Source organism: Sebastes fasciatus, chromosome 14 (genome assembly GCF_043250625.1).
Source record: "Sebastes fasciatus isolate fSebFas1 chromosome 14, fSebFas1.pri, whole genome shotgun sequence".
Lineage (NCBI taxonomy): Eukaryota > Metazoa > Chordata > Actinopteri > Perciformes > Sebastidae > Sebastes > Sebastes fasciatus.
This window is the reverse complement of record NC_133808.1, coordinates 3,652,362-3,673,058: the sequence shown is the minus strand read 5'-3', so window position 1 is coordinate 3,673,058 and position 20,697 is coordinate 3,652,362. Positions and strand designations below refer to the sequence as shown.

General features: G+C 41.9%; 2 protein-coding genes across 4 annotated transcripts in view; both read left to right on the top strand.

The window, feature by feature from the left end:
• Positions 1-49: 49 nt before the first annotated feature.
• acmsd (aminocarboxymuconate semialdehyde decarboxylase) lies at positions 50-12,111 on the top strand. Its single transcript, XM_074658199.1, has 10 exons — positions 50-212; positions 5,767-5,811; positions 6,657-6,753; positions 6,838-6,887; positions 8,840-9,076; positions 9,261-9,354; positions 9,828-9,923; positions 10,007-10,179; positions 11,530-11,628; positions 11,881-12,111. The coding sequence occupies exons 1-10, from the start codon at positions 156-158 to the stop codon at positions 11,941-11,943; spliced, it is 1,011 nt and encodes a 336-aa protein (XP_074514300.1). The 5' UTR covers positions 50-155; the 3' UTR covers positions 11,944-12,111.
• Positions 12,112-13,258: 1,147 nt separating this feature from the next.
• Positions 13,259-20,697, top strand: part of ccnt2a (cyclin T2a) — a 12,090-nt gene continuing 4,651 nt past the window's right edge. Inside the window, exons 1-8 of one of the 3 annotated variants that reach the window (XR_012597050.1) lie at positions 13,259-13,470; positions 14,707-14,788; positions 14,974-15,102; positions 15,429-15,489; positions 16,070-16,132; positions 17,532-17,979; positions 20,010-20,173; positions 20,431-20,501. Coding sequence is in view for 2 of the 3 variants with exons in the window: in XM_074658182.1 (XP_074514283.1) it covers positions 13,313-13,470; positions 14,707-14,788; positions 14,974-15,102; positions 15,429-15,489; positions 16,070-16,132; positions 17,532-17,577; positions 20,010-20,173; positions 20,431-20,501 (774 nt within the window). In the remaining variant the exon portion in view is untranslated. The remainder of the gene's footprint in view (positions 13,471-14,706; positions 14,789-14,973; positions 15,103-15,428; positions 15,490-16,069; positions 16,133-17,531; positions 17,980-20,009; positions 20,174-20,430; positions 20,502-20,697) is intronic. The other 2 variants (XM_074658182.1, XM_074658183.1) reach the window with 2 other exon arrangements.

Here is a 20,697-nt window from a genome sequence, read left to right as displayed (position 1 = left end):
AGGGTGTCCCAGCAGCAGCCAGCCAGCCACTCACCTGTCGGTCATTGGTTTCTAGCTTAAGGGCGGAGAGTTGAATTCGCTGGATTTGCGCTCAGTCACCGCAAGAAATCATTGTCAGCAGACCTCCACCTTTTCCTCGAGGGTAATCATAAAGGATGAAGGTTGATATTCATAATCATATTTTACCAAGGGAGTGGCCCGATTTGAAGCAGGTAGGCACCGAGAGACACAAGCTCATTGAGGATCTGTTTTTATAACAGCCTGGAGCCTCCAGAATGTGTGGTTGATTGGGTTAAAAAAAACACATCTTTGTTTGTATCAGGTCTCCTTCAGTTCAATGCAATTAAATGCCAGTAAAATAACATGTACAGACTTTTTTTCCCATTGGAGTGTCAGCAAGGAGTTTAACAGCTCACTCCATAAATCGGTGTTCTCTATGGATGGTTAAACTTTAATCAATAGGTGGCTACGGCCTTGCTCTTCCCTGTCCTATCTGTTATCTGTTCCTGCTCGTATGTCTGTGTTACTATGGAGGCCTGGCTTTAGCTAATGATTTCCCATGTTTAGTGCTGGACAGAAGAGATGGGCCCAATCCCAATGTCCCCCCCTAAGGCCTTAAGCCCTGAACCCTCAGGGACTTGACTGACGTCACCTGGTAAATGGTTGAGTGTGAGAGGGCTTGAAATGGTATAAATGTGAATGGGACGGCACTTTGCAGCGACATATCACGCTATCTTGAAGATGCCAGTTGCGGGTTTTTATTTATTTTTACTGCTTATTTGAACGTCTTCCAGGCTCTTGCCTTACGACACTATAGAGGTAACTGTCAAAAAATCGATTTACTTGTTTTTATCAAACTTCATCAAGCAAAATTAAAAGAAATATGAATAAGTTAGGTGAATAATATAGTCTAATGCTTGCATTCATCTGATTTCATGTGTGTTTATGTACCATCTTAAATCCTTAAAGCAGAAAATGGTGCAAATATGATTAAAAAAAGTTATTTTTATAAAAAGGTCACTACATCCTGATAGTAGTGCATGAGACAGGTAATCTGAAAAAAAAATCACGTTCCTCTGTGTCCTCCGGTGTCTTCCGGTGTCCTCCGGTGCTCCTAACGGCATCTGCAAGATTTCAAAGACAGGATAAAAACAATCAATCAGAGCCGAGCTCTCCAGCTGTGCGGCTGAGCAGCTGTCAATCACTCGCGAACTCCGATCAAACGGTCAAACTAGGCAGCGCTGATCAAATGCAAATTCATATTCTGTTACTATAATGCCTATTTCTCTCCTCAGATGTTTTCAGAAACACAACAGTGTACTGTTTAGCTGTAAAATGAGAAATTCCATGTTGACATCAGTTGAGGAAATACCAAGCCCCGCCCACAGGCCGGAGTACAACCAATAGGAACGCTGTCTCTCTCTGAAATTACCTGCGATTGGTCAAAGTCTCCGGTCACAGGCTAGATTTTCTAAAGCCTGAAAACAGAGCCATGAGGAGGAGCAGAATTTTAGTTTTCTCTCAGAACACTTAAATTACAAAATGCTGAAAGGTTATTATGGAATTTTTGCCCAATGATGCCAAAAATGTACTGCCGACTGAAGTTTGTAACTGTGGTAACCCTGTGTTTGACGTCGCAATGCTATGAATTGTGGGCAATTCCATCAGACAAAGTCTGCAAGAATGCAGATTTACGGGAAGTGTTCATAAAGGGCTCAAAATGTCTGCAGGACAGCCCTCTAAGATTTGACGATTTGACAGTGGGACAGCCCTAAACCCTCATTGAGGCCCCAATGTCCACACTCACGGACTCACAGACTTTGAGGCACGTTCCTGCAAAGTCAGTGAGGGTTTAGGGCTGTCCCACTGTCAAATCCTCAAGTCCTTGAGGGTTCTCTTGCAGACATTTTGAGCCCTTTATGAACACTTGCTGTCAGTCCACATTCCTGCAGACTTTGCCTGAGGGAATTACCCACAATTCATAGTGTTGTGACGTTAAACACAGGGTTACCAGGTGAAGCCCGGAGGCTTAAAATAAAAGCTAAACAAAGAGGACGGCACATGTGTGTTCAGTCAGGCATATTTAAATTTACACAGAAACATTAACATGAAAGATTTAAGATGGAACATAAAGACACATGAAATCAGAGGAATGTCAGTATTAGACTATATTTACACACCTGCTTTATTCATCAACCATTTCTTCAATTTAGTTTCATGAAGTTTGAAAAAACAAGTAGCCTAAATTGATTTTCTGACAGTTACCTCTATAGTCTCGTAAGGCAAGAGCCTCGAAGACGTTCAAATAGGCAGTAAAACAACGTCAAGTAAAAACCCACAATTGGCATCGTCTAGTTAACGTGATATGTCGCTGCAAAGTGCCATCCCATTCGTATTTATACCATTTCAAGCCCTCTCACACTCAACCATTTACCAGGTGACGTCGGTCATTGTCCCCGAGGGTTTTTTCAGGTTACCTGTTTCATGTACTACTGTCACGATAGCGACCGTTTCATAAAAATAACTTTTTTAATCATATTTGCTCCAATCTCGCCTACTTCATCTTTAAGGCCTTAGGGGGGACATTGGGATTGGGCCAAAATGTCTACAAGAGAGCTTTCAAGGACTTGAGGATTTGACAGTTGGACAGCCCTAAATCCTCATGGACTTTGCAGGAACGCACCTCAAAGTCTGTGAGTGTGGACATTGGGATTGGGCCATGGTCTGCAGACTGGTGCCCTCACCCTCCTATAAGCTCTCTTTCTGTCTTTCTGTCTGTCTTTCTTTCTGTCTTTCTTTCTTTCTTTCTTTCTTCACACCCAGGGCCAGCTTAAGGCAAAGGCCATTTAGGAGGTCGCCTAAGACCCCACTTTCTAGGGGTCGCTGGTTGGCCGGTGGGCAACCTTCCTCATTTTCTGCATTGATGTCACAAATTGACAAATAAATAAAGAAAGAAAGAAATACACTTTTCACTCTTGTATATCTCGTTGTAGTGAAACTGACTAAACTCTTTTAAGCCAACAATATCAGGGACCAATTGTTTATTCATATTATAATAAATACAGTTATTTGTGAAAATAAAAATCTTAATTTTTGCCTTAAAACCATTGTGATATCTGATGTGTTGCTCCAAATCTGAATTTCGCCTAGGGCACCAAAAGGGCTACAGCCAGCCCTGTTTACACCAGTAAGAAAATGTATATAGTAATATAATAAGACAGGCCTGTTTTGTACATGTTACCATACTGTGAGTTGTGAAGTAGCTCCTCTGTTTGAGATTTGAGATCTCTCAGTTTGAACACATGCAAGGCCAGCTGATATTCTTTTTTTTTTATATAAATAGTACTGTATTTTACCACTTCTTCATGATATTTGATGAGCATATAAACAGAAGTGACACGTTCGGGATTTATTCTGCGAGTCTGGTTTTATTGGATCCCTAAGGCCCTCTTAATATCCATATCATATGATGAATGGGATTACAGTGGTTATTATATTTGCAAAAAAACAGTACACAGTACTTAGGTTATTAAACCCTCGTGTTTGCTTTTCTCACTTGGGCTCCTGCTGTATGTGAATAATAATAATAATAATAATAATAATAATAATAATAATAACAATAAATATAAAATTATAATTTTTTTCCACATTAAATATTTCTGTCTTTCCCTCCAATGGCATAACAAAACCAATATGCAGATGTGTATTGAAGTGGTAACCTTTCCATTAGCACAAACTAAGCTATTTAATTTGTTTGCCAAAAAGCCATTCCCAGACGTGTACAGTAGTTCTGCACATGGCTTATGTTTGGTGTCAATTAGACACCAGAGAGGTCTAACAGGGATCTAAATAGACTGTAATAGAATTGTTGTAGGACTTGGGAGGGATAGCACTACATAATAAAAACACTAGATCATATGAAAGTCCTTTGTATTTAACCATGTTTTACAGCTGGGGTCTCTGACACCCACTGAAACAGAAGTAATGCATAATTTCCTGTAGCAGACTTCTGAAACTTGTCCTCTTTTTCAGCTGTTAAAGCTGCAGTCAGCAACTTTGAGCAAACATATATATTGTTTTTCTATAAAACTGTCACTATATCCCGATAGTCGTGCATGAGATGTGTTTTTCCTCTTGACTTTACTCGCTGGCTTGCTTTCCTCACTTCCGTTTCTCTTCTCGTTAGAGATGCACCGATACCGATACCGGTATTGGGTATCGGGTCCGATACTGTGCTCATGTATTCGTACTCGTACTCGGAAAACGGCTCCGATACCACTTTACGGCAGCGTGACGTTAACCTCTCGTCACCATCTTTTGGGTCCTATCACACGCGCTCACTCTCCACCTCTCCGACGGTGCGGGCGAGACGGGCCGTAGGTGCCGGGATCCCACCTCAGCCGGCGCGCGCCGGCTCTCACTTTCATTGCGCCACGGGGTTTTGCTTGCACCCTCTGACTCCATGTGCGTTAGACTCCTTGGTCCGTGTTTCAAGACGGGTCGGGTGGGTTGCTGACATCGCCGCAGACCTCTGCCGCCTTTTACGTGGGCCGAGCCCCGCCCTGGAAGCACGACGCGGTTGGGGCGCACTAAGGACAGTCCGCCCTGGTGACACTTTGGCCACGGCCCCTGGGTAGCACCTTCACCCCGAGCCTTTCCAAGCCGACCTAGAGCCGGTCGCGGCGCACCGACTTGTATGCGGGACTCCCCAGCCTGCCTTGTGTTGCTCACGCCCTCCAGCTGGCTGTTAACGAGGGTCTTTTGGCACAGAGAAGTACTCGTATCTGTACTCGTTATCGGCGAGTACCCAAATGTAAGTACTTGTACTTGTACTCGGTCTGAAAAAAGTGGTATTGGTGCATCCCTATTTCTCGTGCACTGATTTGTTGAAGCTGAACAGCCAATCAGAGGGATTTCTCTCACCGATGGGCTCTGCCGCCGATTCAACGCGCTGAATCGGCCAAAAAGCTTTCGACGCGGGCAGAATCGAGCCGTCTGTCCGATGGCTTGGTGTGTCAGGGCCTTAATGCAGCTGTCAATCACTGCTCATGAAACTCGTTTGATCAGAGTTCGCTTCAAAATTATACCATAGGACGATACAGTGGATTTTTTTCACAGATTATCTGTCTCATGCACTATTGTCAGGATATAGTGACTTTTTACTTTAACTTTTTATCATATTTGCGCAAAGTTACCGCCTGCAGCTTTAAAGAGGGTCTGGTTACTCAGGACTCCCAAACAAAACCATTAGGTTAACTTGTTAAAAACTCCACTGTTGAACTGGTACGTATGCATTTCATCTAAAGCAGGTTTCAGCAGAATGACTACTTGAAGACACAGACTGACATTTTTAAAATACGGGTGTAAAACCCATCTCACATTTTGAAGCTTTTCTGTGGCGTCAACAAAGTACACGTTACTGCAGATCTGTAGGGATATGAAATGGAGCCCTACTGGCTGTATTGCTCAAGTAGATCATTCGCAGCTTCATCTGTATGCAAAGAGTCAACAGCCTCAGATGGCACTCACTTTGAGTTATCCAGGGTGTTGGAGTCCTCAAGGATGAAGATTGAACCCTCACAGATGGGATAACACAATCAATGAAGGCTTTCCCACAGCAGGACGCGTAGGGGTTACCAAACTATGTTCACATTTATACAGAGATCTGACATCTAAATTAAACACACCAGATATCTAATCTAAAGCCTGATGTGTTTTTGTGCTATTTTAAAGCCTATTATTAAAACTCTTTTGCATGTGTTTCAGAGATATGGATATGGTGGGTTTGTCCAGCTCCACCATCACTGCAAGGTGAGTTTTTATTGTTATTATTTTGTATTATTCTTGTGTGCATGCATAGACAGGGTACAGGAGGAGCCCTTATGCAACCGTACTGCGTACAATGCTCGGGACACAGCAGGTTCCACCCTGTGGACCTTTCAAGTCCTCGACATGTGAGCAGCTGCAGAACTCAGCACGGTGCCACTGCGTCAGCGGAAAGATTCACTTCAAATACCGCCACAACACAGCAGAGCACAGAGCAGCCTGGCAGCTGCTGTAATGCAACTTTTAGTGGCCGACATTGGTTGAGCTTTTGGCATCAGCAAACTGCACATTAGAACGTTTTATTGCATTCAAACATAAGCGATGTCTGGCGATGAGCATCTGTTTAAGTCCCGATGCCAATGTTAAAACAAGATCTATGAGGACTCTAGGTCACATTGTAGCACAGGTGTAGATGCACTCAAGATTTTTAATTACAGCCATTAACGGGGGTGGAGTGAACCCTGTCCAGATGTTGTTTGTATATCTGCATTTAAATATACCTATGCGCCTTTATGAAGACATTTTGTCTGTCATGCTATTTTAATGCCAGGTGTAAATGAAAGTTTCCATCTCCTATGTGTTCCATGAACAGTAGGAATCAGCTGTCTATACTGCCATCATGTGGTTGTATATTGAAGTGTTCTGAAATCCAAACGTCAAAAAAATCTCACCAGTTTGAAAATGTTCAATTTAATGGGTGAAATGACTGAGAACAAAAACAATAGACGAGGCCAAGGTGTCGAGACTCAATAACGGAGCGACAAGGAACATTGTAATTACAGTCATATCATTCAACAGGGGATGTGACTGCTGTTCATGTTGCGTTTCAGGGTGAAGCAGACATGATGAAGGACGGGAAGCTGTTCCGAGTGATTCAAGAGAACTGCTGGGATGCAAATGCACGCATAAGAGACATGGATCAACATGGTATTTGCACAGACACCAACGACTATTACAGTTTTTCATCTAATTGATGCCTAAAAAAGGATGTTTCTGTTTATGGCCCATCAGGTGTTACAGTCCAAGCCCTTTCTACTGTACCTGTGATGTTCAGTTACTGGGTAAGTGCACACTCAGTCTGAGCAACTTGGATTAAAAACACGGTTAATGCAGCGGTTATGTTTTATTGCTGTGTGGTAAATAGTGTTGTTTACTGTGTGCCCATGGATGGATTACCGAGCGGCCCTATACCGGGCACAGGCCCAGGGGCCCAAAGTGTCAAGGCCTCCCCCTGGCCTTCACCTACAAAATGTCACTCAAAGACACACGTAACAACCAGGAAGAGACTCAAAATTACCACAAAGAAACATAAAACGACAACAAAGAGAGAACAAAGAGACCAAAACAACTACAAAGAGATGCAAAACAGCTGCAAAGAGACACAAAGAGACTCAAAACAAATGTGAAAAAGGGCAAAACAACCACCAAGAGACACAAAATTACCACAAAAAGATACAAAACAACTACAAAGAAACTCAAAATGACTACAAAGAGACACAAAGCAACTACAGAATCCCAAAACAACTACAAATAGACTTAAAATTACTACAAAGAGACACAAAATGACCACAGACAAAAAAAAACTATTAAAGACAAAAACAATTAAAAAAGTGACCCAAAACAATCAGATAGAGACACAAAATTATCACAAAGAGACACAAAAACCAAAGCGTAACGACTACAAAGAGACACAAAACAACAACAAAAAGAGGCTAAACAACTATGAAGTCTGTGTCTTGCTCCTATGTAGGAGAGGTGGGGGGGCCTTTTCCTTGTCTAATAATCTGCCAATGACTGTGCCCCAAATTACCGTACTGCAGCTACCCATTCTCGTTGAAACAAGGAGCAAATGAAACTCTAGTCCTTTTTGTGGAATACATACAGTGGCTCATACACCGATCAGTCATAACATTATGACAGCGTGGCCACCCAGACCGGTCTGCAGCTAAGCAGCCCCATACGCAACAAACTGCGATGCACTTTTTCAGCAGTTTGAGCTCCAGCAGCTCTTCTATTGGATCGGACAACACGGGCCAGCCTTCGCTGTCCACGTGCATCAATGAGCCTTGGGTATGACCCCGTCGCCGGTTCACAGGTTTTCCTTCCTTGGACCACTTTCGGTAGGTCCTGACCACTGCAGGCCGGGAACATCCCACAAGAGCTGCAGTTCTGGAGCTGCTCTGACCCAGTCGTCTATCCAGCACTATTTGGCCCTTGTCAAAGTCGCTCACATCCTTACGCTGGCCCATTTTTTCTGCTTCCAACACAAAGTTCAAAGTTCAAAATGTTCACTTGCTGTCTAATATATCCCCCCCACTGCCAGGTGCCGTTGTAACAAGATGATCAATGTTATTCACTTCACCTGTCAGTGGTCTTAAAGCTCCCATATTATGCTAATTTTCAGGTTCATACTGTTTCTACTAGAACATTTTTGCAGGCTGTAATTTTAAAAAAAAACTTTATTTTCCTCATACTGTCGGCCTGAAAATACCCTCTGTCTGAAACGCTCTGTTTTAGCGCATTTCGACGGAATTGCGAAGAAAGTGCAACAGAATTGCGTTGCTAGGCAACAGATGGGTCTATGTGTACTTCCTGTCAGCTGATGACATTCACATACACTGCAACCAGGAATAAACTGGGACACATTTAGAATGTTTACATTTAAATCTGTGTAAAGGGTCTAAATATTGTATATTTGTGACATCACAAATGGACAGAAATCCTGACGTCTTTTTTCAAATGCAGTTTCTGAATACGGGCTGTGTGTATTTCCCTGTGGATTGAGCGTTTCGATACTTTCACAGTATTAATATAGAACTTAAGCCTGCTTTATAATAAAAAAACATGAAAATCGCACTTTTTTATAATATGGGACCTTAGCTATGGCTGATCGGTGTATACTTGTCTGCAAAGCTTTTTAACTGTCTTTATTCTTCTTCAGTCACAAAAGCATCAACACAAAGATGAACAATTTATTTAAAAATCATATTTGAATCATATTTTTGGATTACAGGCCAAACCTCATGACACACTGGACCTCTGCGTCCTACTAAATGACGATTTGGCCCAGACAGTGCGAGGCCACCCGAAGAGGTTCGTGGGCCTGGGCACTCTGCCCATGCAAGCCCCCGACTTGGCCGTGCTGGAGATGAGGCGTTGCGTGAAGGAGCTAGGCTTCCCCGGGGTGCAGATTGGCTCACATATCAACGACTGGGACCTCAACACCACTGAACTCTATCCTTTCTATGCTGTGAGACACTGAATATCGCAGTATACACGCTTACATGATGACGTGTTGCTCCTGGTGATATTTGCACATATAACCTATGTTTACACTGGTTTGACTACTGAAGTGCACGACATTCCTTTATATTCAGAGGGTCAAGTTCTCATTCATGGAAAAATACTGATTGCACGGTGTGTCTTCCATGCAGGCAGCCGAGGAACTGGGCTGCTCCATATTTGTCCACCCGTGGGACATGCAGACAGATGGGAGGATGGCTAAGTATTGGCTGCCCTGGCTGGTGGGTGAGGGAGATGGCGATGGAGTAGGAACAGGAGATATTGAATATGCCCCCGCCCCCCCCCCCCCCCCCCCCCCCCCACCACCACCTCCTTCAAGTCAATAGAAGAAAAAACTACACTTTCCTTGTGAAAATACAATCACTTCTTTGTGACTGAAATGGACCCACGTTTAATTAGATGTGCACAAAAAAAAAAACATTATACCCACTATTTCCTAAAATGATTGATGAAGCCATCATAACCAAATCATTGTATTTCCCCATGTGTTAAAAAACTCCCACATTGGTGTTGATTTTCTTTAAGTAAAATGGCTTTCACAACATATTTGATGCATTGTGATTATGGCCAATGGTGACCAGAAATGCTCTCCTTTTTTTTATTTAGCTTCTGCCACTTAGTATATTAACCCACCTATATTGTCTTATAATAACATGACACAAGAAAGGTAATGTTTCGTTGTCTTTTCCATCTCGAAGGCATGCCGTCGGAGACAACCATGGCTATTTGCTCGATGATATTCGGAGGTGTCTTCGAGAGATTTCCTAAATTGAAAGTCTGCTTTGCACATGGAGGTATAGATAGATCAGATGTTGCAGATACATTTCAATTGCAGTGCCTCATAGTGTTGTTTGACCTTATGTTCATCCTGTTACAGGTGGCTCTTTTCCATTCACTGTTGGCAGAATTGAACATGGCCACACAGTGCGCCCTGACCTGTGTGCAGTGGACAACAAGATCAGTCCACGGAAATACCTTGGTTCTTTCTACACCGACTCACTAGTTCACGATCCCGTCGCCCTGAAGCTGCTCATTGATGTCATTGGAAAAGTGAGCCTGTATTCATCATTCATTCAACACACACACACACACACACACACACACACAATCAGGGCTGGACTGGGACAAAAAATCGACCCTGGCATTTTGGCCCGGACTGGCCCTATCATCGGCCATTTGTGCTGTGTGTACCACATTTTGTTGAAGGCTCTGTTCGAGGAAATCCCTTCAAATGTGGTTGTTTTGCATACTTGCCAACCTTGAGACCTCAAAAATAGGGAGGATTTCAAAAAGTGGGGGGGTCTGAGGTTTCAGAGACTTTGTTTCCTGAATTCTGGTGACTTTAAAACAATGAACCTATGCAGCGCAAATATGCTGACGCTGCGCCATTATGTATCACCATTACGGATCTCCCAGAGAGCCTGATATGGAGAGGGCAGAGGAGAGTACCGGCAGTGTGCGAGAAGCTTCGATAAGCATGAAAAAGTCAAGGTATGCCGAGGAGTAAAATGAGTAAAATACTACGTACCACTACGTACCGGCCCACTTCGAGCACTGCTCATCTCTCATGACATGTTGAGCCAGGCAGCTAGCCCATAACTGCTTACCTCTACACTCCCTCCCTCATCTCTCTCCCTCTCCTCCTCACTGTGGCCGCCCGGCACAGACAATTGGGCCAGCCCAGTGTCAATTAAGGAAAAGAAATGGGCCTGTTTTATGGGCATAGACCATAGAAATACATCGGCCCAAAAGGACGTCGGCCCACCGAGAAAATGCCCGGTATGCCAGATTGCCAGTCCAGCCCTGCACACAATGAGAAAACACTGAGGGAGTGTCGCCAGTTTTGAGCTTTGGTAGTTAGAAGTATTATTTCTGTAAAACCACCTTGGATAAAAAAAAACAATGTACCCACCATAGACTGTAAATAAGAAGTGGACGTAGCTACGTCACCAATTGGTTTGTGGACTGCTGTTTTGAAGTTTAAAGTTGCAAGACAAAAACAGACTGGACAACGCATCCTCTGCTTTATGGTCTATTTGACTCTTCTAAATGGGACAACATCTCGCTGTATTGAAGAAGACTTGAAACTATTGATTGAGACCATAAACTCGTGTTTACAATGTTTACTGAGGTAATAAATCAAGTGGCTATTAGAAAGAATGCAAGTTTAAGGCACTTCCACAGTGACTTCATTTCTCAGACCCGGAGGTAGCTCACTGGTACACAACTGGCTCATTTAGCACATTGCTCCTCTGATGCTTCAGAATGGCTCAACTAATGACAGTAAATAATCCAGCTTTCCTCGATTTGGCAGAGATACTGTGTATATCTACAAGTGTTCACTACATGTTCAACCCTAAAGTAGTTTTCCAAGTTAACATGCATGTGTTCCTCTTTCAGGATAAAGTGATGCTGGGAACAGATTATCCATTCCCTCTGGGTGAGCTGCAGCCTGGAGCACTGATTGAGTCAATGGATGAATACAATGACACACTGAAGGTAATAACATTTCCCTCTCCTTCATTTGGTTAATGCAAATACCTCAGTACTGCTGACATGAACTGACTCTATAACACATAGCAGGTGGAACACGCTTATTAGCAGCAAAAGCAAATGCAGACACAGTACAAGTCTTTGGTAAAATGTTAGAAGCTATCCCAGACATCTTTGATTCTGCTATCAACATTTTATTGTGTAAATTGATTTTTAAAAGTGCATGTTCAGTATGGTTTGGATTCTTTTGTTTTGCAGGATAAATTGCTTGCTGGAAATGCAGTGGAATTTCTGGGCCTAAAACGAGAGCAATTTGAGTGACATGAAAATCTGAGACGCAACTGCTACAGCCAGTGATTCAGTGCAAAGGCTTTAGTCAAATATTCATATTTCGATGATTAAGAAAACCATTTTGGATTAGCCCGTATAGTAAATACAGACAATTGTTGTTATTTGATGTAATAAAATAATTAAGTATTTTATTCTCTGTATTTTGTGAATTGCCTTATTTGTTTGATGCTATAAATCCACACTTTATTCTTACACATCATCTTAATGTTATCACCATCAACAGGCTCTAGCTAATTCAAAGGAGTTATGTAAGGAGTTGTGCAACACTACAAAATCATGCATCTAGCTGACTTTGTGCAGAAAACACTCAACTTTGAAGTTGTAGCCTTCCCTTTATTGTTCAAATTAGATTTAAATGTATTTTTTTGCTTTTTAAAAAAAAAAATACACAGGAAATAAACTAAAAAACTAGACGACATTCAGTGAAGTGAATGATAATTACTCATTTAGTAGTGTAGACTCTGATGTGGACTTTATTGGGAGTTAATGGGCCACGCATATTGAACTATATTGTGTAAAATGTGAAAAATAAATTAACCAAAATTATTATAAGAAAATGCCAACTCTTGTCAGTATCAGAATATTTACAAATGTGAATATGTATGATGGATATACACACACCGTCATATCCAGCCAATCAATTGACTTTTGCGCACAAGTTCACTGCAAAAGGAAATAACAGAAGCAGTTTTACTTGGAAAAGGAGAAGGAAAAGCGGTGATTGAAAGGAAAGGAGTGGAGATATGGCAGAAAAGACGGGAGGAGGACCAGAAAGGAAGGGGATATTTCAAAATACAAAAGTCGGTCATAACAAAGAAAAATAAAGAAAGGAACAGAAGGGAGGAAATCATCATAACAAGACTCAGACTGGATCACACAGGTCTTAACGGCACTTTGGCTTTGACAGGGAAAAGGAACAGTGACAAGTGTAAAATTCACTTTTACAATTCATTGTAAAAAGTATGAAGCTGAAAGACAGAGACTACAGGACCAAGTCAGAGAGGAGGGACGGGACTGGGATTTGATGGGGATACGAAAAGAGGGTTGGGTTGAAGGTACCAGGAAGGCAACTATTAATGTTCTATCAATGTTCACTATTAATGTTCACTATTAATGTTCTTAAGAGACACAGAGTAGCAGTAATGTGTAAAATGACCTGATGTTACACACTCTTGTACAGTAGGTGGCGGTAATGTACCTTTAAGTTGGTTGCGATCCGCCAGAAACTGAGAGAAGAAGAAGAAGAAGAAGACTTTAGCGCACCATCGAAGAAGTGGTGTTTTCCTGTGCGACACCGACGTCACATCCGCTCTCTCGATGCTGAGTGTTGGAGAGCAACATGGCGGCGTGCCGGGGATCCTCGTCCAGATGGTTCTTCAGCCGGGAGCAGCTCGACACCACGCCGTCACGGCGAGGCGGGATAGAGCCGGACCGGGAGCTCTCCTACCGGCAGCAGGCGGCCAACCTCATCCAGGACATGGGACAGAGACTCAACGTGTATCCTTTAATCAAACTAGACTCGACCACAAACCCAAGTAGACATGATGCTAGCTGTTAGCCGCTGCAGCGGGCCCGACGCCGCTGAAGCTCATCTTAAACTGACTGCTGAGTTTGTTTGAGGAGTCAGGACTTATCCACTTGAATGTTTTGTTTTTGTGTGTTGGCTAAACTCCTGTTCTGCTGGTAAAGTCTAAACCTGGACTCTTAATGTGACTGGGTTCTGTTTAACGGTAGCTATGCGCTAATATAGCATGCTAATGCTAACTAGCTAGCTAGCTGCGGGTTGACGTCCAGAAGGCCATCAGGCGAGTCTGCAGCTGTTTGCTGGTCTCTTCTGTCTCTAGTCTGTCTCTTGTCCCCTGAATGTCTTCACCCCTCGGCCCTCAGTCGAGCTTAGTCTAAATAACGACATGTTTCATTAGAATACGTTAACAGGCTGATGAGTAAAGTTATTTGACATGTTCTTGTTAAGTAATGTTAGCAAAGTGATTAGCGCTCTCATAATGCTAACGCTAGTCACCTAACGTGAACCAGCTTGCTGTACAGGGTCGTCTGCTAAACTGTCTGGCGTTTATTTATTAATTTAAACAATGTATTCATTGTTTTTTTTGTTAAACAAACATCAGCATTATTATGCAAGATATTCAATACAGGATTTACTTTAGCAAACATAACATTCACCCGTTTTCTCTTAATGTTCCCCTTTCTCACAGGGCCAAAATCAATACACATCTTCACAGTATCAATCAGACAATTAATCAGTTAAATGGCACCTCTAACAAAATGAAGATACAAATAAACAGAAAATAAATATATAGAAAATAAATAATAAATAACATAAAAAGATTTTCAAAATCAAGAATCCATTCCCTTCTGAGGGTCTACCACTATTGTGAATTTTTACGTATCCTATCTTAATTATTCCTCCTGTAGAAGCTCACCGGTATCACTACTTTTTATGAAACCATTAAATGGTTTCCATATTTCCTCATAAACACCCAGTTTGTTTTTCAAGGTATATGTTATTCTCTCCATTGACATACATTGTGCCATATCTTTAATCCAAGCGCCCACTGTAGTCTGGTGTTTATTTATTTCAAACATGTGTTTAGTGCTAACACGTTGCCCAATGACACGTGATATGGCATATTACTACATTGTTCACTCTGTTCGTGGCATGCAGGTTTTTCACTCTGTGAAAGTTCAAAACATTTCCCTTGACCCACCCTCCAGCTCTCAATTAACAATAAATACAGCCATTGTTTACATGCATAGATTTTATATGCACCACTCTTTCACCAAATTCCACAGGAATGTAAGTATTCTGTTACATAACACTGCTATTGACCTGCAACCTAGTATCACATGTTGGGTGGATTGTTAACAGAAATTGCACAGTTGAATCAGTATACGTGTGTGTGTATATATATATATATATATATATATATATATATATATATATATATATATATATTGAAATGTCTTGATCCTTTTGTACAGATAATATCTCCAACCACCTTGTTCTTGGCCGCAAAAGTGGAGGAGCAACCCCGGAAACTCGAACACGTGATCAAAGTTGCACACGCTTGCCTAAATCCCCAAGAACCGCCTCTAGACACAAGGAGTAATGTAAGTTCAGGAAGATCTACGACATATTGTATGGTTGAAAGTATTTTTCCCTTTCTACATCTGACCTTCCAGTTCTCTCAGTGGTCATGGTTTCCCCTATGTGTAACTGGCTGTGCCAAATTCCCATGCCCTCTACAAGGGGCTTTATTTTAACTGCCCTGGCCTACTGTTGGTGTGTACCAAACAGCTACACCTCACAGGGCTTACATACAATACTAATAGTAAAATGAGCCTCTCTGTTTTTGGCCATTTGAAATCAGTTGTTAGGGGGATAGATTAATAGACTCATTACAATTGTGTTGTAATGGCTGTCTATCAAACTTCAGGCATACCTCCAGCAAGCTCAAGAGCTGGTGATACTTGAATCCATAGTGCTGCAGACCCTGGGTAAGTAGTGGTGACTGGAGTGGATGACTTGAGAGATAGCGTTTTATCATGATCATTATCTTTGGCTTATCTTTAACAGTAAGGGAGTAGTGCTATCGATCACTGTTGAATTTATTCATCACAGCCTGTTGAGTGAAATGTTTTATCAGCTGCTGTATTGGTATCTTGTCATGTGCATATTTTCAAGAAATCACATAAAGGTGACATGTCATTCTGTCATTTTTGACATTAGTCATAAAACACGATATTGCTAAGGTTTTCTGAAATTTTTCACAGGCATTATTTTTTTTACAAATTTATCTCCATTTCACTGCTGGGCATTATTTTATATTAATTAGTGCTCGCTTATTGATTACATTTAATACTGAGAAATGTCTTTCCTACAGACTGAAGGTGGCCATAGCTGATTTGACTAGTTTGTAACATACATATATAAATTGACCATTAAGTTCCACCATTCACATGTACAATATTCACTACAATCTGAATTGATAGCTGGTTTGTTTGTTTAATCATTGAATGACATGTCACCTCCCAACTGTCTCTGTGTTGAACTCACCTGTCGTGTATTTTGTTCCAGGCTTTGAAATAACTATTGATCACCCACACACTGATGTGGTGAAATGTTCCCAGCTAGTGCGAGGTAGAGGCTTCCTTCTTTGATCTTTGTGCCCTCTGCTCTTATTTGTCCCACCTCAAATCTGGGTGGGGAGGGGGGTGAAAACCTTGCTGATTTGACGGTTACATGACCACACACCTCTTTTGATGACCTTTTGAGTTCATTGTATGACATAGCACATAGGGGTGGGCGATATATCGAATACACTCGATGTATTGCGGCTTGTTGTACATGGGATTTAGTAAATGACTATCACCAACATCGAGTAGAAAAATATTAATTGTCACGTCATTTTTAAGCCGTCGCCATGAGACTCGCTTTGGTGTTTTGCTTCTCCCGTGGCTCTCTCCCTCTCACAGACACGCTCTCCTGGGCGAGTGTGTGTGGCGTATGGAACATGGATGCGCTTATGGTGGAGTGTGTTTTTGTATCTGGAGGGAAGCAGGGAACTAGGAATGAGCCTGGAGAGAGCGGAAGAAGTGAAGCGCCAAAGCGAGTTTATACGTGTCGGAAAAGGTGATGGAAGATGCCAGCCTCCACTTCGAAAAAGATGCTCAAACTATCCCCCACATTGTTTTGCGGTTTGTGTACATACTAGGCAATATGGTAAGAGCGTGTAAGAGCTGGCTTCAAAACAAAATCAAAGCGACCCAAGAAGTGACTTCAAAATAAAAGTGATCTTCCAGTGAATGTGATAGACAATTTCACATAAATTCTTGAAGTCAATAACAAATAAAGAAATAAAACCAAATAAATTAATATTAAATAATAAATTAATTTAAAAAAAGGATGATAATTCGGAGAAAAATTCTATTTCAATAGTGTGAATAATTAGTCAAACTTAATAAGAATACATGTCCAAAGACCAATCTGACCTCAGTATGACATAACACCACCTCAGAGTGTTCAGAATAGTTTGCTAGAATGATCACGCGGGTATGATCATACGCATCAAGGGGTTGGATCACAGTTATATTACTTTAGGGAAAATATCGAGATATATTGCGTCATTACCTAAAAATGTCAAGCTATTATTTCTAAGCCATATCGCCCAGCCCTAATGGCACATAAACAACAACATTTACTGACTCTTATTGGGCCAAGACTGAATGGTAATAATTTTGTTTTGGGTGTTTGCCATTTAATTTCAGAAACTGACCCCCTTAAATATTGCTTATGGTTGACACGGCCAAATCTGTGGTTCTGGCTTAATTTATAAAAAAATCATCCAGCTTGCTGAAAGTTTGTAAAATGTAATATGAGTTGGTGCTTAGTGTTGTTTTCAGTCTTGGCCTTGGCTAAATCAGTACATTGAAATATTCAGTTCCTGACCTAATGGTAATTAAAATGCTATTTGGCTTGCTAAAATGCTAATCTCCCTCTTCCCCTTCCCTGTTTTTCTATTTTTCTGTCTCTCTTACAGCAAGCAAGGATCTGGCACAGACTTCCTATTTCATGGCTACCAACAGGTTGTTATCCTGCCCCTCCTTTGTTGCACTTTGACTACACACCATAGCTTCCTGTAATGCAGGTTACCCTTTCAGTGTCCAACGGGCCCTAGTTGCGCTGGTGGTTGTTGGGATGCTTGCCTCCTCCCCTCAGCTCCCCTCCCCTTGTTGAAAGGGAGCGGGACAGGCCAGGGTGGCTCGTAGCGTTACCGGCCCCAGTCGCAGTGCGGTGTATTGTACAAGGGACCACGTGTTGGCACAGATGGGTTGAATGCAAGGTGTGAAGTGTAGTGGTGCGCTTGAAAACCCACATGTTTGTTCAGTTGCGAAAAAGTGCATAATTCTAAAAGAGAGACACTTTGGTAGCCTGAATAGCAGCTAAAGATTTCACAGATGTAAACATTTCTCGTAGAGGTCCTTCCGGTAAGTACCACAAATACATTTTTTTAATGTTCTTTTTCAAATAAATTTGTTCAAAATGCATAATCTTTTGCAATATTTGCCTTGTCTTTAAATGCACATATTTTCCAGGTTTTCTGTAACGCTCTTTAGTACGTGTGCTCATGTTCAACATGTGACAAGAGAAAATGTAATCGCGACCCATTAAGGACCTGCAGAATATGCAATGAGCATAGCTGTTTGAGCATCTCTCATACTGATCAAATGCATTTGGCAATTATGATTTATTCCAAAACGAGGACAAAACGTTCTCCCTGACATGTCTTGTAGTAAGAAAACTGGGTCCTTAAAGGGTTTGTTTATAGTTAACTTGAACTACTCAAATTAGTTTACAATGTCTGGATGCTGACCGTGAATCGTGTTTGTAGTTTTGCACTGAGCTGCCACTTATTAAGAGTGCAATATATAGCCAATGACAGCCCAGACACACCAAACCAGCATCAAAGAACTAACGGCAACAAAGGCCGACTGTTGCGTCGCTTGTGTCTGTGCCAAGAAGTTGCACTTGAACACACCGCAGAAAACTTCAGCCAACGGCCGGTTAGCGCGTACGTTCTGCTCCTGCGTGAGAGGAAATAAGTCTCCAGCAGGTGGCGGTAGTCCGTATTCGTCATTCAAAAATGGAAACCGGAAGATTGAGGACTGCGGATATACAAGCCGTTATGATACGTACATGAAACAAAACAGTGTTTGCCGACCATTTTCACACCACTCTCACTCACCACTTAGCTTCATTCCAGACGGCCATGTCACTGTGACAATATCCGTGTATTGGAATGATCTGATGAGATGAAGATGAAAAAAAAGCCTTCTGTGTGTTTTTCCTCTTGACGTTACTCGCTAGCTTGCTTTCCTCACTTCTGTTTCAATTCTTGCGCAGTGATTCGTTTAAGCTGAACAGCCAATCAGTGATTTCTCTCACCAACGAGCTCTAGCCGATTGTCGGGCTTGGTGTGTCAGGGCCTTAAAGCAGCTGTAATCTGACCAGACCACACTCCAGATTTTGTCTCATGGTACAAGGTTACCATGCAGCTCTTAACCAAATGTGTTTTTTAATATGCAGCGACGCAAAGTTACAGCTTCATGCTGAAGCTTTGTTGTTTGTAAAGTGATGTTGAATCTAGCTATATCATGGATTAGGTTTTTCTTGATAACCTTTACTTTTCATGCAGCAAGATTACAATACAAATAGTATATTCACAGGATAAGTGTCTGATAAATAATTGCGAGGAACCAACTTTCAAAGTTCAGTGGCGTAGTAGCAGTTTGTGTCTGTTTTGTCTGTAAATTTGTGATGTGATATGAATATATTGTACTGGCTAATTGTTCTAAACATGCATACCTCTAAACTTTTGCAATTTCATTGTTGCAAAACACTGTTACACTTATTAAATTATGAATTGACCCCTTGAGTCATAGGTTAGATTATCTCTGAGAGCCTTCCTAAATTAAATATCAGTGTTCAGACCAATGCGTACACTTCAGTGTACCCCCTAACACTGTCAGCTCTGGTGCCACATTGTATCCATTGATCTGGAGGGCCCACTAGGTTTATCCCTTTCAACAACACAGTCCCATACAGGGAGGGTTGTAGGAGCAGCCCCTCGTCAGTTAGCTGTACAATGATGTAACTGTCACATGGGTGGCCTCAGGGTTCAGTGTTTCACAATGGGCAGACTACACTTAGCTAGTACACATGGCCCACTCCCCACTTCCCTCACTTTTGTTTTGATGTCCTAACATTTCAACCAGCCAGGTTTAATGTCAACACGATCAAATAATGGCTTCTGTTTTGCAACCAATGCTTACAGTAAATTAAAACTGTCCGCTCCCTCTTGTGTTTTTTTTTCTCTTTTCTACATATGTGGACCAATCGGGACAACGCCTGGCCTGAATCGACTCACTCACATTCCCATACCTTCACATCTGTGAAAATATTCACTCTTTCTTACACACACACTCATCACGTGCGCTTACCCTCACACACTATGCAGTCTACACCTCACGACCTTCTGCCTCCAGTACAAGCCCACGGTGATCTCCTGCGTGTGCATCCACCTGGCGTGCAAGTGGTCCAACTGGGAGATCCCAGTTTCCACTGACGGGAAACACTGGTGGGAGTACGTGGACAACTCCGTCACCCTCGAGCTGCTTGATGGTGAGATTGAATTAACGCGTTTTTACTTTTCCATAATGTATTACGGTGGATAAATTTACCTTGCAGTGCTTTCTTATAACTCACTGTACATTTAGTGAGGTTTTCTATATGGCTGTTTTGTAGACATGTTTACTTGGGGTAAGAAGAATTCCCAATTTCCAAAGGTATAAATGAGAGAAGAGGCAGTTGCATTGTGTCAGTGTAGGTAGCAGCAGAATTTGAGGTGGTTTGACAACATGCTTGTCTCGTCCTTGTAGAGTTGACCCACGAGTTTCTGCAGATCCTGGAGAAGACGCCCAGCCGGTTAAAGAGGATACGCAACTGGAGGGTAGGATACATTGTTGCTTTGTTTCATGCATTGGAAAGACATTTCTGGCAATATCAATTTAATTTTGATTAATTAGCGCAGGATGTATCGATATAGATCTCAGCAAAACTGCAACATGTACACCTATGTGATCTTTTAAACCAGCAAAAGCTTAAAGGTTAACTTTGGTATTTTTCAACATGGCCCTATTTTCCCA